At 45.4% G+C, this 16939-nt stretch overlaps 1 protein-coding gene across 1 annotated transcript in view; it reads left to right on the top strand.

The window, feature by feature from the left end:
• LOC115476896 (BPI fold-containing family B member 2-like) overlaps nucleotides 1-16489 on the top strand; it is a 62377-nt gene extending 45888 nt beyond the window's left edge. The window contains exons 10-13 of the mRNA XM_030213468.1: nucleotides 10833-11002; nucleotides 12461-12528; nucleotides 14400-14445; nucleotides 16425-16489. Of these exons, the coding sequence (XP_030069328.1) occupies nucleotides 10833-10880 (48 nt within the window). The 3' untranslated portion in view covers nucleotides 10881-11002; nucleotides 12461-12528; nucleotides 14400-14445; nucleotides 16425-16489. The remainder of the gene's footprint in view (nucleotides 1-10832; nucleotides 11003-12460; nucleotides 12529-14399; nucleotides 14446-16424) is intronic.
• The last annotated feature ends 450 nt before the right edge of the window (nucleotides 16490-16939 follow it).

The following is a 16939-nucleotide window of genomic DNA, read 5'->3' on the forward strand; positions in this document are numbered from 1 at the left end:
ATGAAAAGCCAATGCGAAGGCACAGCGGAATAGCCGTACCTCAAATGGCGAGTCACACACCTCATCCGTAACTGCAAACAAGGCACACAGATCACCATGCAGAATAGGCTGACGCTTATCCACTGAGGAACCTACCACCCGGTGCCACCCTTTCATCATCCTTGACACTACAAAGGCCTTGGTGGGATTCTCCCAGCCAAACAATTTGGAGAAAAAATTAATACTAGCAATCGTAATAGCCACCTGTGCCCTACTGCGACCCTCCCTTCGAGCCGCTGATATAAAGCCCACTAATGCATCCGTGGTGAACAACCCTCCATTACCAGACTCCATCATGTGCTGCATATAAAACAAAAAAGCTGAGATATACTTCTTCCTTGTTGCCGGCGACAATGCCTGAAGAGCTAACTCCCACACTTCACGGGGCCATAAGTCCAAACGATGTCTGGCACTGTTGTCGGCCTGTTGTCTGCCATGGGAGCCTTGGATCTGAAATCTGCAAACTTAAAGCGAGAAAGAGCATCCGCTATAATATTCTGCTTCCCAGGAATATGCTTCGCCTTTAAGGATATATTCCAACGCAGACACTGCAAAACTATCGCTCTTATCAAATTAATAACTGGTACTGTATTGGCAGATAATCTATTCAAACTCTCTACTACTGCCATATTATCTGAATTAAAAACAATAGCTTTATTTGCCAAACCCGACCCCCAAATATGTAAAGCCGCCAATATGGGAAATAACTCTAAAAAGGTTATATCCCATACAATCGCTGCCTGAATCCATGACTCCGGCCACTTTTCTGCACACCACGCTCCTTGGAAATATATACCAAAACCTTCACCCCCTGCCGCATCTGTAAACAGTTCCAATGCATCTGCGGGCTGCGGAAGGTCATGCCAAAAAGTTCTACCATTAAACTGCTCTAAGAATACACCCCAGACCTCTAGATCCTGCCTAATACTTTGTGTCACTCGAATATGATAGTGAGCTTTCAGTACCCCCCTTGTCGCTAAAGCCAGCTTTCTGGCGAAAATGCGACCCATTGGCATTACCCTGGTAGCAAAACATAACAAACCTAAGAGCTCCTGAAATTGCTTAAGAGTAGCTTTTTTAACTTGTTGCATCGCCCGCACTGCCTCCAGCAAGCGTCTAATTTTATCCGCTGGCAGACGAGAACACTGGGCCGGCACATCCAACTCTATACCTAGGAACGTTATAACATTCACAGGCCCAACAGTCTTGTCCTCAGCCAACGGTATCCCAAAATGAGCCGCCACTCGCTTGAAAGTGCTCAACAAAACCGCGCAGTCTCCCGCATCCCTACCTACTAACAAGAAATCATCCAAATAATGGACTACCGCCCCTACTGAAGTGACCTGCTCAACCATCCAATGTACAAAGGAACTAAATTGCTCAAAAAAGGCACAGGAAATAGAGCAGCCCATCGGGACACATTTATCAAAGTAAAAGTGCTCATTGAAACGGAACCCCAGCAGCGGAAAAGAATCTGGATGCACCGGTAACAAGCGAAAAGCCGACTCCACGTCAGCCTTAGCTAAAGAAGCCTGACTCCCATGACCCCTGATTACTTCTATTGCCTTATCTACAGAAGCATAGTGCACCGAACAAGTTATGGGATCGATAAAATCATTAACCGACTGCCCCACGGGATAAGAAAGATTATGTATTAATCGAAACTTCCCGGGCTCCTTTTTTGGAACAATCCCAATTGGCGAAACTATCATGGCTTCAAAAGGTGGCTCCCGAAACGGCCCTGCTATTCTACCCTTAAGCAACTCCTTCTGAATTTTCTCTGCTGCAATCTGATGATGAGCATGTATTGAGACAGCATTTCTGGGGTAATGTGTAGAATGCAATAAAGGGCCCTGATAAGGAATAACATAACCCAAAGTAAAACCAGATGTGATGGCCTCCGCACTTACCCTATCATAGTAACGTGCCAGCCATACCTGCATACGCTCTAACTTAATTGGCGAAGGCGCCAGCTGACCCCAACTACTGACCAGTGTATCCCGACGGCATAGTCGAGTACCCTGGCTGCTGCTTCCTGTCCCTTTGCTGCCGACATTGCCCTGCTGAATGTCCCCCCCCCACACACTGCACAGACATGCCTGAATTTACAGGGGTGCCATGCGCAATGTCCATTGTTGAATTGTCTACAAATTCGCTTTCCTGCCGGCGCCCCAAATTGCCTTTGAGATGCCGGCCCAGACTGAAAGGGCTGGCTGCCCCGCCACCCCGTACCTTCCATGTAATTAAACCCCTTATCCGGTGTGAAAGGTCTCTGTACGGACATCTCATCCAGCCATAGATCCACCACTCGATGCTTCCAAGAGATATCAGGATTATCGGCCATGCTTTTCCGAAACTTAATATCATAGTTTAGCCAGGCCCATCCCCCATATCTCTTGTGAGCCCGAATGATGGAATCCATGTACCTTATTAAATAAGGACTCATGTCCGGCTCCTTTTCAATAACCACTGTCATAAATATATGAAATGCCGATGTCCAGTTGGCAATAGACCGGAATATCTTGGGTTTCTTTTCCCTTTCCAAGAAGAGAGTCATCTTATCTTTCAAAGAAGCAGTCTCATCCTCCTCCTCTCGTAACAAAAGGGAAAAGATATCTATGAATTCTCGTTTCCAAATTTTTTCTTTCAGATTCTTGGAAACACAAGAAGACAAAGTGTACACCCCACATAGCACATCACTTTTTGGATCTATGACACTTTTTGTCGTCTCTCGACTAAGACCCAGCAGTACTCCCGTCTCACCTGCCCCCCCTGCCGGAACCCCTAATCCTACCCCTGGCCCCCCCATATGCCCTCCCGGCATTCCTAAGGACCTACCCCTTTCATAATCCAACAATGCATTGCGAATGCCTTGTGCTAAGGATAAATCATTATTCATAACATTCGCCTGGGTGGCAACAGTAAAATCATTATTCATAACATTCGCCTGGGTGGCAACAGTAGCACTACTTTGACCCGTAGGCAAAACACCGCCACACCCAGACTCACCAGCCGACGGCAGCGGAGCCGCACCATCCGGCCTGGACGACGGCCCTGCCTCCGCAAAGTCATCGGCCAATGAGTCAGATGGGCGCACCGGATCACCCATAGTTTGTAATCTCTGTGTAACAGATGACATTCCATACTGCTCTATTTGCTTCCGGAGCTCCGTCATCAATGCATCCAAACCTTCTTTTTCCTTTCCGGAGCTTCCCGCAGCCTGCTTGCTCCTTCCAGACACAGCCGTGCCTCTCCTAGCCACAGCCTTCGCGGGCACTGGAACTGTGGCCTTTTTTGGCGCTGCAGATCTGGATTTACGCTGAGATGGCATATCTGCAACACAGAACTAATATGACAAAATGTAAATAAAGTTTGTACCCCTGCTTTAACACCTGCTCTCTACCCCCAGCCTATAACATCGTGAATCACTATGCCGTCACATATATCGAAACCTAATAGTGACCAAACCCATGAATTAGCATAAAGTACCCCCATCAATACCATGTGGGAGACAAATGCAAGAAATAAATACATAAAATAACCTAAACAAATTATCCCTGAAACCGAAAATCGCATCCTACTATTTCCAAATGCCAGCATCACTCCGACCGCCAGCATCACTAACCGTAACCAATCCCGAAAATATACCCCTTAACATTCCTGAAAATCCATTATTAAAATTCCTGAACATCCATTACTAATATACCCCTTAACATTCCTGAACATCCATTATCAACATTCCTGAACTTCCCTTATTAACCACTGCCCAATAACTAAAAGAAATCCCTATTGAACATATGCTGCCAATATATGAACAACCAGTAGATGTCACTCACGCATCAGAATTAAAATAAAAAAAGAGTCCTACTGCTAATAAATAAACCGCCACTAGATGGCAGCAACACACCATCATTGACGGGAACTGCGTAATTAAATATCCCCAGTAGGTGGCAGCATTGCCTTATTGCAAACGTTTTGTACAGCCAAATCAGGCCGGTAAAGCAAAACGAAAGGAACCCGAATACTTTAAAACAACGCGACTGATCAAATCGCCATCAAAAAGATGGTAAAACTGAAAACATGCGAAAACATGTGCCAAGGTGCAGGCCCAACGATCTGCTGTGATGCGCAAAAAGGCGCGAAAATTGTGATCTGCTCCCCCCCGAAATGGCGGACGAGACACGAGAAACAAAATAGCCGCCGCAACAAAGAACGCCGCCAAACCCCGGGAAAAGGGGCGCGAAACGCTCCACGCCGCTCTCAGAGTCCAGGAAAATGCTGCAGAGACCCAGAGACCCGAGAGAGCTGTAAAACGCCGGTAAGATTTTTTCCTCTAAGCACTGCAGAGACCCAGAGACCCGAGAGAGCTGTAAAAACGCCGGTAAGATTTTTACCCCTAAGCACATCAGCAGCGACGCGAATTATCATTGAAAAACGCTCCCAAATCGAAAAACGCTCCCAAATCTCCATATCATAACCCCAATCACTGAGCCCGCTCCCAAAAACCACCGAGCAGCACCCCCATCACTCGCACGCCCCCCCTGTAACCCTTTCCTACCCTTATTATGGTCCCTCAGACACAATGAATGGGTTTTTTTTTTTTTTTCACCTCTCCCCTTTTAATTTAAACTTGCTGCCCACACTATACCTGACAGCTTCACACAGCACAAATACAGAAAGCGCTATCCTCACTGTCCCAACAGCCACAAACAGATAATGGATAATAGCTTGCTGATACCACACCAATTTCAACACTGCTCCCTCTGCTTGCTGAAATCCAAATGGCGCTGTGTTTCCCTTCACAGCAGGGTTGCCAGGTGGAAAATTTTTTTCCAGCCTAAAGGAGCCCAAAATCCAGCCCAAAACCCGCCCAAACTCAAACCCCGCCCCTGACACCCCCGCCCCCGCGTCATCAACCCCGCCCCCGCCGTCATCGGCCCCGCCTCCCCTGTCATCGGCCCCGCCTCCCCCGTCACTAACCCCGCCTTCCCCGTCACTAACCCCGCCTTCCACGTCACTAACCCCGCCTCCCACGTCACTAACCCCGCCCAGAAACGTCATTAACCCCGCCCACCGCGGCCGAAAAAGCCGGTGAAAAAACCGCCCCGAAGCCAAAAAGGAGCCCAAAAAACCGCAACCCGCCGCGGGCAAAAATTTCCCGCGGCGGGTCGCGGAAAACCGCCCAATTGGGCGGTAAAACCGCCCACCTGGCAACACTGCTTCACAGTCCTTCTTCACCCCTCCTCCCTACCCGCCCCTTTACCCATCACCCTTCAATCTCTTATCCTTCCTATCCACTCCCACTCCTCCCTCCCTCTCCCCCCCCCCACCCCAGATTCTTCCTGAGCCTTCAGCCCGGTTGTAATCGGCTCCCCTTTAAGGGTGAGCCTTTCCATTTACCTCTTCTCTGCTTAACAGGAATTCCTCCAACTGTTTTGGATCAAAGAATTGGTATTGCCTAGATTGAAATTTTATTCTACATATACATGGGTATCTCAAAACAAAATCTGCACCTATTACTATTATTCTAGGACGTAGAGTCAAAAATTTTCTACGCCTTTGTTGAGTATCCCTAGCCAAATCAGGGAATACCCTAACCTTTGATCCCAAAAACAGAGAATCCAAATGTCTGAGGGAAAGTTTAAGGACTGCATCTCTATCTATTTCCAACGCAAATGTCACCAAAAGTGTAGTTCTTTGAGTTATAACCTCTAAGGAAGACTCAAGAAATGCCGTAAGATCCATTGCACCTTGTTGCTGTTGATTCTCAGATGATTTCACATCCGTTTGTATATAATAAGCTCTAGTTATAGGTGGTAAGGAATTTTCCGGCATTCCCAGAATCTCCATTAAATACTTTCTGATCATTTGGGTTGGCACCACCATAGGGGACCTAGGAAAATTTATAAAGCGCAAAGTCAGTCTCTTTGAGTGATTCTCCAAATATTCCAAGCGTCTCAAGGTGAAGTTTTTATCTTTAATTAGAGTTTGTCCCACAAGATCAAGTTTCTCAATTTTTTTCCGACATTCTTCTAACCTCGGTCGCTTGAGATTCACTAGTTTGAATTTGTTTTAGAGCAGTCTCCGATAGAACTTTAATCGTCTCCATATTTTTCAAAATCAAGTTTTGTAAAGCTGAGTGGGTAGATGAAGTTAAGTCCCACAGTGTCTCCAAAGTCACTACAGCTGGTTTTTCTACCCTTCCCATTGAAAAAACCGGTAGGGGGGCCTTGGCAGCCTGTTCCAGAGTACTCACTGTCTTTTCCAAGGCTTGAGCAGCTGTTAATCCTGGTTCAGCTTGCAGTGTGGCTCCAGTTGTCCGCTCGTGCAGTCTCCCTTCCTGATCACCTGGTTCTCCTCTCGACGCCATGGCCCCAGGACTTGCAACAGTAGCTTCCATTCCGGGTTGTGGGGGCGCTGCACGCTCGACGGGGCTCAGAGAAGCCCCGTCTCCACTGCTGTCTAGCGTTTGAGCGCTAGCGCCGGCTAACGGAGTCGACGCCAACTCGGCACCAGACCCAAGACGAAAGTGATCCAGCGTTGTCTGGCGTGGCTGAGAAGTGCTGTCCGGTACAGAGGGAGCCTCCCGAACTTTACCTCTTCTCTTGCCCATCACCGCGAAGGGTAAGGCGCTCACGCAAGTCTAAGCTAGGAGCTACTTCAAGATGCGTCCGTTTAACTTGCTCTAACAGCCGCCATCTTGGATCCCGGTAAGCCTTGTTAAAGAGATAAGTTTTCAGTGTTTTTCGAAACTTAATTAAGTCATGAATAGTTTTCAGATTAAGTGGCAATGCATTCCACAGCTGAGTACCAATGAAGGAAAAGCAGGACGCATGCACTAGTTTGTATTTTAGACCTTTACAGCTAGGGAAGTGAAGTCCCAGGAATGTGCGTGCTGAACTTTTAGCGTTCCTGGGTGGCAAATCAATAAGGTCTGACATATAGGCTGGAGCATTTCCGTGAATGATTTTATGAATCAAAGTGCAAAATTTGAACATGGTACGTTCCTTAACTGCAGTGGCGTAGCAAGGGGGGGCTGGAGGGGCAGTCCGCCCCGGGGTGTCAGAAATGTGGACTGTTGGGCCTTCCCTCGCTCTATCTGTCCCGCCCTCCACTGACTCAACTTCCTATTTCTGCAAGGGCAGGACAGACGGAGCAAGAGAAGGCCCAATGGTCCACATTTCCTTTACATGCAGGGCAGGCGCGAGGCGCTGCGCCTCGCCTGGGATTCCTATATTCTTTTTAAAGGTAGGGTGTGGAAGCTGGTGGGGGGGGAGGGGGGTGTCAATGCGCCGAGGGGGGGATGTCATCGTGCTGCACCCGGGGGGGTGCAATGGCGAACCGCCCCGCCCGGGTGGCAGCCCCCCCTGCTACGCCACTGCTTAACTGGAAGCCAATAAAGCTTCTCACTAAGGGGTTTTGCACTTTCATATTTTGTCTTTAGCACTGCCTACTTTTACTATGGTGAACTGACAGATTTAGGGGCCCTTTTTACTAAAGCGTACCGAGAAACGGCCTGCGCTGGTGTAGATGCGTGTTTTGGACACATGCAGGTCCATTTTTCAGAGCGCCTGGAAAAAAAAGTCGGGGTTTTTTTTTGTGGCTGAAAATGGACCTGTGACAAAATTAAAACCAGCGCATGTCCATTTTCAGCTCGAGACCTTACCACCACCCATTGAGTTAGTGGTAAGGTCTCGCGCACTAATAGGGCAGTAATCGTCAGCGCACGGAAACTGCCGATTACTGCCGGGTAAGCACCGCACGGTAGAAAATTGAAAATATTTGCCACCTTGTATTTTGGACACGCACCAAGAATGGAATTGCCGCCCGGGGCATAGAGTAGCCGGGCAGTAGTTCCAATTTGACTGGCGTTGGATGGGAGTAGACACCTATACGCCTTAGCAAAAGGCTTCTTTCTCAAATAACTAATTTGACTCAACGTATAATTGAATTAGAACAAAAGACTGAGAAACAAAGAATTGACTTTGATAATATGACTTCAAAAAATGATAAAATAGAACAAAGACTAAAAAAAAGTAGATAATGTACAATTTTCTATTCTGAAGGATGTTTCTAATTTGAGACGTAAAGCTGAACATTCTGAGAATTATATTAGAAGTCAAAATCTTCGCTTTATTCATTTTCCTTATATCTCTATGGTTAAGCCTGGGGACATGTTAAAAAGATATCTAATAGAAAACCTATGTATACCAGAGTCAAATTTACCGCCCTTCACAAGAGTATTTTGTTTACCTCAAAAACCAATGGAACCACAACAACAACAGAAGGGGGAAAAATTAGATATTTCCGCTTTTTTAGAAACATTTTACAGGACCAGGACACTGCACCAGTGACTTCACAGTGAGAATCCTGAAAGGTAACTTTAAAACCATACAAGAACGTAAGACCTTTGAAGTCAGAATGATTGAATATTTTAACACCCAACAGAAAGGACTTAACAAGGATCTGGGGTTCCTAGCCCATTATAAACCATAAAGCTGTATGTCTCTGTTGATCACCCTCCCCTCACCTATCCACACCCATCCTGTTAGAATATCAATGATATGCTTTGATGTCCCCATGCATACCTCCTACCCACCCCCATCCTCCCACCCTGTCAGACTGTCATAGTAATGCTTGAAGGTTTTCACTTATATACACTGTCAGCTAGCACATTTGCTTATTTCCGATCTGAAGAAGAAGGGCGACCTTCGAAAGCTAATCAAGAAATGTATTAAGTTATGTCCAATAAAAAAGGTATCATCTTATTTTCTTTTCCATGTTTTATTTTGTTTGATTTCTATTGATAACCTTAGAAACATCGGAAACTGAACTAGCTACGGCTGCGACATTGGTCGCAACCGTGGCTTTACCGCCAGATAAACAATGGATATTCCAGATGTTTTTCAAACATAAGGAAAAAACCATTTTTGGGTTTACATATTTCCTTATTTCCGGATTTCTCAAGAGAGACACAAAGACGAAGGAAACAATTTCTCATTCTGAAACCAGCAGTATTGCAAGCAGGTGGTACCTTTTTTTGAGGTACCCCTGCAAGTGTTTAGTAAGGTTTGGTACTATTAAATATGCTTTTATGGATCAGTCTCAGCTTTCAACACTCATAGCTTCCAAGGCAACTTCTGGAGCTGTATGAAAAAAATAATAAAACACCGACAACTTCGCAAATGCTATTTCCTATTCTTTTTTTCTTGTTTTGTTTCTCATTTTGATTTTGGAATCCCTTAAATGGAGGACTTGAGCGATAATTTATGATTTATGATATTTAAGGATGTAACTTAAATTTTCTTTCTATGTATCACTTTCTTTCAAGAGTGAATCCTTGAAAACATTATTGTAAACTATAAATAATAAAAAAATAAATAAAAAGTAAAAGGCTCCCTTAGTATGTGCTAAATGATAAGATGTAATAAATGTAAATGTATTAATGTAAATAATAAATGTAAAGGACTAAAATACCGATTACAGTGGCGTACCAAGGGGGGGGGCAGTGGGGCGGTCCGCTCCGGGTGCACGCCGCTGGGGGGTGCCACGGCGCGCGCCTGTCGGCTCCGAGTTCACTAACTTTGCTCGTTCACTGCAGCCCCCTCTGCCCCGGAACAGGTTACTTCCTGTTCCGGGGCAGAGGGAGCTGCAGCGAACGAGCAAAGTTAGCGAAGTCGGAGCCGACAGGCGCGCGCCGCGGCACCCCCCCAGTGGCGTGCACCCGGGGGGGGTGTCATTTCGCCTGGGGGGAGGTGTCATTTCGCAGGGGGGGGCGCGCTGCACCCAGAGGGGGCGCATCGGCGATCCGCCCCGGGTGTCCTAATCTGTTCCCTTCTCCACTACTGCCAACTCCAGACTTCGCGCCTTCTGTCTCGCTGCACCCTACGCCTGGAATAAACTTCCTGAGCCCCTACGTCTTGCCCTATCCTTGGCCACCTTTAAATCTAGACTGAAAGCCCACCTCTTTAACATTGCTTTTGACTCGTAACCACTTGTACCCACTTGCCTCCACCTACCCTCCTCTCCTCCTTCCTGTACACATTAATTGATTTGATTTGCTTACTTTATTTTTTGTCTATTAGATTGTAAGCTCTTTGAGCAGGGACTGTCTTTCTTCTATGTTTGTGCAGCGCTGCGTACGCCTTGTAGCGCTACAGAAATGCTAAATAGTAGTAGTAGTAGTAGTGTCATCCAGGCTAGGAACGCCACTGACCGATTAACACATGCGTCCAGCTTTTCCTACATGAGCACGCAGTTGTGGAATGCATTGCCACTTGACGTGAAAACAATGTGCCACCCAATCAACTTTCGGAAATCACTGAAGACTTATCTCTTCAAAAAAGCATGCCACCATGATCCATCATAGGAACTGTAACGCATCACCGTTTACCTGATATTCCGAACATAATCTTTCTGTACTTGATTGCTAAATTCTATTATGTCAGACATGTTCTTTATGTAATACCAATTGTATCTTTTAATCTGGAATGGCGAATGCCATGACAGAACATTGTAAGCCACATTGAGCCTGCAAATAGGTGGGAAAATATGGGATACAAATGCAACAAATAAATAAATAAATAAGATGCCCATAGGAATATAATGGGCATCTTATCATTTTGCACACGCTAATCATTACCACACACTTGATCCATTAGGGTACCTTGGTAAAAGCATTCCTTAATGCACGCAAATGCATATTTGAGTATGTAAAACATTCTTCTGCACACTTGAATCACTTGTAAAATTATTCCATTGACTATAGCACCGTTTCTAATATTTTTTGATAGATTAACAAGAATATCTTGACTCTCTGCCACTCAAACTGCAAGTCATAGCCAATCAGGCTCCAGAGGTCACCTTGCAAGATAGCAGGATGGTGTTGCACCTCCCTTTATCCATCGAGATACTGGCAATCCCAACGCAAGGTGATGCTGAATCCCTGATGATTCTGAAAACTGTGAGTATAATTGCACATATCTGGCTGCTTCCACTGCTAGACTTAGGAGCTCCTTTACTAAAGTGTGGTAAGGATTTGCACGTACAGCACCTGAAGTGCAAAACCTAAGGTTCAGTCCCCTGAATTCTCCAAGGGTAGCCCAAATTTGGTCACAATCCTGGTTTGTGCATGCAACTAAATTAATTAATGAGCCATTAACACTGAGTAATTGGCTGCTATCAATTATTGGTGTTAATTGGTACTAATTTGGTGTTCCTTGCAAAACTGCGATTCTATAAAGAAAACAAAAACAAACATGCAAAATCGAAGCAAATGACAGAACAGCAGCACCGATCCAGGGAGAGAAGAATAGGTAGGAGTTCATCCAAACAAAATTTTTTTTTAGAAAACAGGACCCACATTGGCCAAGTTTCAGAGAAACCTTCATCAGGGGTCACACGGGTTTCCCAACCAAATCAATGAGACTTAGAGCAGGTGCGTTGATTCCTGCATAAACAATTCTTCAGTGCCATTGCCAAAAAACAGCTGAAGCCAGACTAAATTAGTTAATGATCCATTACCACTAAGTAATTGGCTGCAAACAATCAATTATTGGTATTAATTGACATTGATTTGGTGTTATGCGCATGACTGCCAATGTGCGATTCTATAAAGAACCACACCTAAATTCTCTTGCATGCAACTCAAAAGAGGGCATGACCTTGAGTGGGGGGAGACATGGGCTTGTCATAGGCATTCCCAAAAGTTATGTGCAATGTTAAGGAATTGGGGGGGATGCACACCCAACTTGCATGCCAGGATTACACTGGGTTTCAGGAATCAGTGCAATGGACTGTTCTATAAAGTGCGCTGAGTGACAATTTTTTCAGTGCCTAACTTTGAGCACCATTTACTCAGGGGTCCTTTTACTAAGGAGCGCTGAAAAATGACTTGTGGTCGTGTAGGCGCAGGTTTTGGGCGCGCACCAATCCATTTAGTTAGCATGATGTAAAAAAGGCCTTTGTTTTTGCTGAAAATGGACGTGCGGCAAAATCAAAATTGCAGTGCATCCATTTTGGGTCTGTGACCTTACCGCCAGCCACTGACCTTTTGGTAAAGAATCTGGGCGGTAATGACCTACGCGGATGTGCACCAAAAATGAAATTACCGCAAGAGCCATGTGGTAGTCAGGCGGCAACTCCATTTTGGCATGCGTTGGGCGCTCATAGACGCTTATGCTGCTTAGTAAAAAGGCCCCTGAATCTGGCCCAGTAAGTGCAAAGTCTGTGCACTAAATGCAGGGGAGGGGGCATACTCACTGCCTTTTGAGCCCTGAAATCTCAGCATTTTTGGTGACCACCTAATTTGCTTAATGGAAGTGTTGGCTTTGGTTCAATCATATATGAATGCAATGACAGCAACTGAGACATGATTATAGGCAATTGATTCTACTGTACGAAGCTCATTTTCTATTCACAGGATGTCTTCTTGAATGTCACCCTAAAAACTGTGGCAGAGAAACTTTCTTCCTCTGCGGATTTAATCAGGTAACCACCTCTGTGCATTTCACTATTAGCAATTATTGATTAACATATGTGGAGGGAATAATCGAAACGGGCCGCCAATCTATAAGGACCACCCATCTCCAGGAACGTCTACGAGAAGGGGTGGTCCAAAGTGTATTTTCGAAAAAGATGAGCGTCCATCTTTTCTTTCGAAAATACGGTTGGAACCTGCCAAATGCCTAGGATTTGGGCGGATTTGAGATGGGCGCGCGGGGTTTTCAGCGATAATGGAAACCGAAGGCGTCCAGCTCAAAAACGAACAAACCCAAGGCATTTGGTCGTGGAAGGGGCCAGGATTCGTAGTGCACTAGTCCCTCTCACATGCCAGGACACCAACTGGGCACCCTAGGGGGCACTTGTACAAATAAAAAAAAAACCTTGAAAGAGCTCCCAGGTGCATAACACCCTTCCCTTGTGTGCTGAGCCCCCCAAATCCTGCCCAAAACTCACTGCCCACAAGTCTACACCATTACCATGGCCCTAAGGGGTGAAGGGTGGCACCTACATGTGGGTACAGTGGGTTTGGTTTTTTTTTTTTTTGGAGGGCTCAGCATTAAGCACCACTAGTGTAACAGGTGGGGGGGGGGGGAGGGCCTGGGTCCACCTGCCCGAAGTCCACTGCACCCAATAACAACTGCTCCAGGGACTTGCATACTGCTGTCAGGGAGCTGGGTATGACATTTGAGGCTGGCATACAGGCTGGGAAAAAACAAGTTTTTCAAGTTCCTTTTTTTTGGTGGGAGGTGGTTAGGGCAGTCAGGGGAGGTCATCCCCGATTCCCTCCGGTGGTCATCTGGTCATTTAGGGCACTTTTTTTGGACTTGTTCGTGAGAAAAAAAGGGTCCAAAAAAAGTAACCTAAATTCACGTTAAAACCGCCCATTTTTTTCGATTATCGGCCGAAGGCGCCCATCTCTCCTCGGCTGATATCTGCGCCCCAGTCCCGCCTTCACCATGCCCCCATCAACTTTGTTCGTCTCCGTGACGGAGTGCAGTTGAAGGCGCCCAAAATCGGCTTTCGATTATACCGATTTGGGCACCCGAGAGAGAAGGCGCCCATCTCCCGATTTGGGTCAAAATCTGGGCGCCCATCACTTTCGATTATAAGCGGATAGTAATTCTAGTTGGAGGTGATCAGTTAAGGGCAACTGAAACTACATTTTTTGATTTTGGCCGAATCATAATCTGCAACCAAATTTTACCACTTGGGTTTGGCCAGTCAATGCTGGCTGACCCTAATCAGAGCTACGGGCCAACTTCTTCCTCCCTTCATTCCTTCCTTTCCCCCAGACAGGAGCAGCCTCCACTCCCCACCCCCCAAACAGGAGCAAGCCATACATTCTTCCCTCCAGAACAGAAGTGGACCCACCTGTAGGCGTGCCCCTGGACCTACCTTATGATCATTGGTGGTTTTCTGTCTGGTTTTGGCCAAAACCGAAACCGAACTTTAGTTGGCCTCTAGTGGTTAGACCACTTACTGGTCATTTGTTACAACTTCTCGTTAAATAACACTTTTAGCCCACCTTCTATTAAGTGTCATCATTGTGGAGTCAGCTAAGTTTGGTGGTCATATTTGGCTGCCACAATAGGTAGAAAACTTTGATTGGCTCCAACCTGACCGGCCAGCGCCGAAAATCGATTAAGTTGGAACTGGACAATTTAAACCGGATGTAGAATGCCAGTCATGGGAAACGGGCCGGCATTGAATATCTGGTTGATGTTGAAAAGCAGTATTGGGTGCCAATCACATATGTGTTTTTTTCTAAAAGAGGCCAGGCTTATAAATGGAAAAGTGTCAGGCCCTATATTGATTATGTCCAAAAACTCACCATTTTTTTTTCCTCTTTTTTTCAGAGATATCACATTAGACCTGCATATGTCTGCTGTTGGATCAGTCAATGTAAGTCTGAGAAACAGGAATTATTCTTTAGAAACTATCCTGTCAAGAGAGAGGGAGACATCAGATTGTTCCATATTAAATCATAATTCTCCTTTCAACTATACTACTACTACTTATCATTTCTAAAGCACTACTAGACGTACGCAGCGCTGTACACTTGAACATGAAGAGACAGTCCCTGCTTGACAGAGCTTACAATCTAATTAGGACAGAGAAACAGGACAAATAAGGGATAAGGACAAAGTGTAGCAAGATTCCAGAATCCCAAAGAGTAGCAAGATTCCGGAATCCCACAGTAGCAAGATTCTGTGTGGAATCCCAAAATAGTAGCAAGATTCTGAAATCCCAAAGACTACTACTACTACTTATCATTTCTATAGTGCTACTAGACATACGCAGCGCTGTACACTTCAACATGAAGAGACAGTCCCTGCTCGACAGAGCTTACAATCTAATTAGGACAGACAAACAGGACAAACAAGAGATAAGGAAATATTGAAGTGAGGATGAAATAGCCTTTTACTAAGCCGCGGTAAAAATAGCCTGTGGTAGTGTAGGTCTGTGTATTGGGTGTGTGCCGGGCCAGTTTTTACCATATCTACAAAAAATGACTTTTTTTAATGGACGGGAAGGCCTGTGGTAAAAATGAAACCAGTGCATGCCCAAAATGGGCCGGAGCCCTGAATGCCACCCATTGATCTAGCGGTAAAGGCTCAGGAGCTGCACGCATGGTGACCGGTCAGCTTGCGCCAAGTGCCAATTACCGCTGGGACCGGTGTGCGTAGAATGAAATAAATACATAATTCATCCACACGTTATGGGCACACACCAAATCTGAAACTACCGCCAGGAGGGTGCGCTGGCCTCGGCGCTAGTCTCATTTGGGCATGCGCTGCACACGCATACAGCCTACCGCAGATTAGTAAAAGGACCCCTGAATCAATGTTACAGGGAGTCATATAAACCAAATGGATTCAACAGAACCTAATTGAAAACTTCCTGTTTCTTAATGCAAGGTTATATAAGTACATAAGTATTGCCATACTGGGAAAGATCAAAGGTCCATCAAGCCCAGCATCCTGTTTCCAACAGTGGCCAATCCAGGTCACAAATACCTGGCAAGATCCCAAAAAAGTACAAAACATTTTTATACTGCTTATCCCAGAAATAGTGGATTTTCCCCAAGTCCATTCAATAACGGTCTATGGACTTTTCTTAGGAAGCCGTCCAAACCTTTTTTAAACTCCGCTAAGCTACCGCCTTTACCACATTCTCTGGCAACGAATTCCAGAGTTTAATTACATGTTGAGTGAAGAAACATTTGCTCCAATTTGTTTTAAATTTACTACATTGTAGCTTCATCGCATGCCCCCTAGTCCTAGTATTTTTAGAAAGCGTAAAAAGACGCTTCACATCTACCCGTTCAACTCCACTCATTATTTATAGACCTCTCAGTAGGGGAGGCACATTTGTACCAGGTTAGTGCCATGTAGCTAAAAAGAATTCCTGGAGCTCCGGAAATGGCATGTTCTCCAGTCGGAACTAACGCCAGAAGCCGCTTGAGCTTCCCATCGCTTTGGAAAGACCTCTTGAACCTGTTGGACCGCATAAAAATCAGTCCTAACTTTGCCAAGTTTCTCCCCCCCCCCCCCTCCTCATCTCAAGAAGATGCTGAATGTATCAGATGGTGAAGCTTGTATGGAAACCAATTGGAAATCAACTACCCCTGAAGTATCCCCTTTGGCAAAACATGGCTGCGTCAGGCATATGTTTTTAAATACCCTGGAGCATGTGTAGTGAACAAAATTCATTTAGGACAGGTCTGCACTTCCTTATTTTCCACTTTTCCCAACTCCATGTCACACATTCTGTTTGTTGGATTTTGCTTTATTCTTCAGCTTTCTTCTTATTTAAACTCCTATGTTAATGATACCACCTTGAGTTTACCTCCTTTCACACTGACCACATTTATCTCGCAGGTCCCTGAACTGCAGAATTTAATTGTCCCACTCTTGAAGGAATCATACCTGCTTCATCTAAACGGCAAGTGCCTTTGAAGTCTTTCATTTTATGACCACTTTCACGACTTGGGAGTTCTTTCCTACAAAAAGCTTAAGTAGAGGAGTGTGGTAGCCGTGTTAGTCCACTCTTAAGGTTATCAATAGAAATCAAACAAAATAAAACATGGAAAAGAAAATAAGATGATACCTTTTTTATTGGACATAACTTAATACATTTCTTGATTAGCTTTTGAAGGTCGTCCTTCTTCCTCAGATCGGAAATAAGCAAATGTGCTAGCTGACAGTGTATAAAGGGAAAACATTCAAGCATTACTATGACAGTCTGACAGGGTGGGAGGATGGGGGTGGGTCGGAGGTATGCATGGGGACATCAAAGCATATCATTGATATTCTAACAGGATGGGTGTGGATAGGTGAGGGGTGGGGTGATCAACAGAGACATACAGCTTTATGGTTTATAATGGGGCGAGGAA

The sequence above is a fragment of the Microcaecilia unicolor genome, chromosome 8 (genome assembly GCF_901765095.1).
Source record: "Microcaecilia unicolor chromosome 8, aMicUni1.1, whole genome shotgun sequence".
NCBI classification, from domain to species: domain Eukaryota; kingdom Metazoa; phylum Chordata; class Amphibia; order Gymnophiona; family Siphonopidae; genus Microcaecilia; species Microcaecilia unicolor.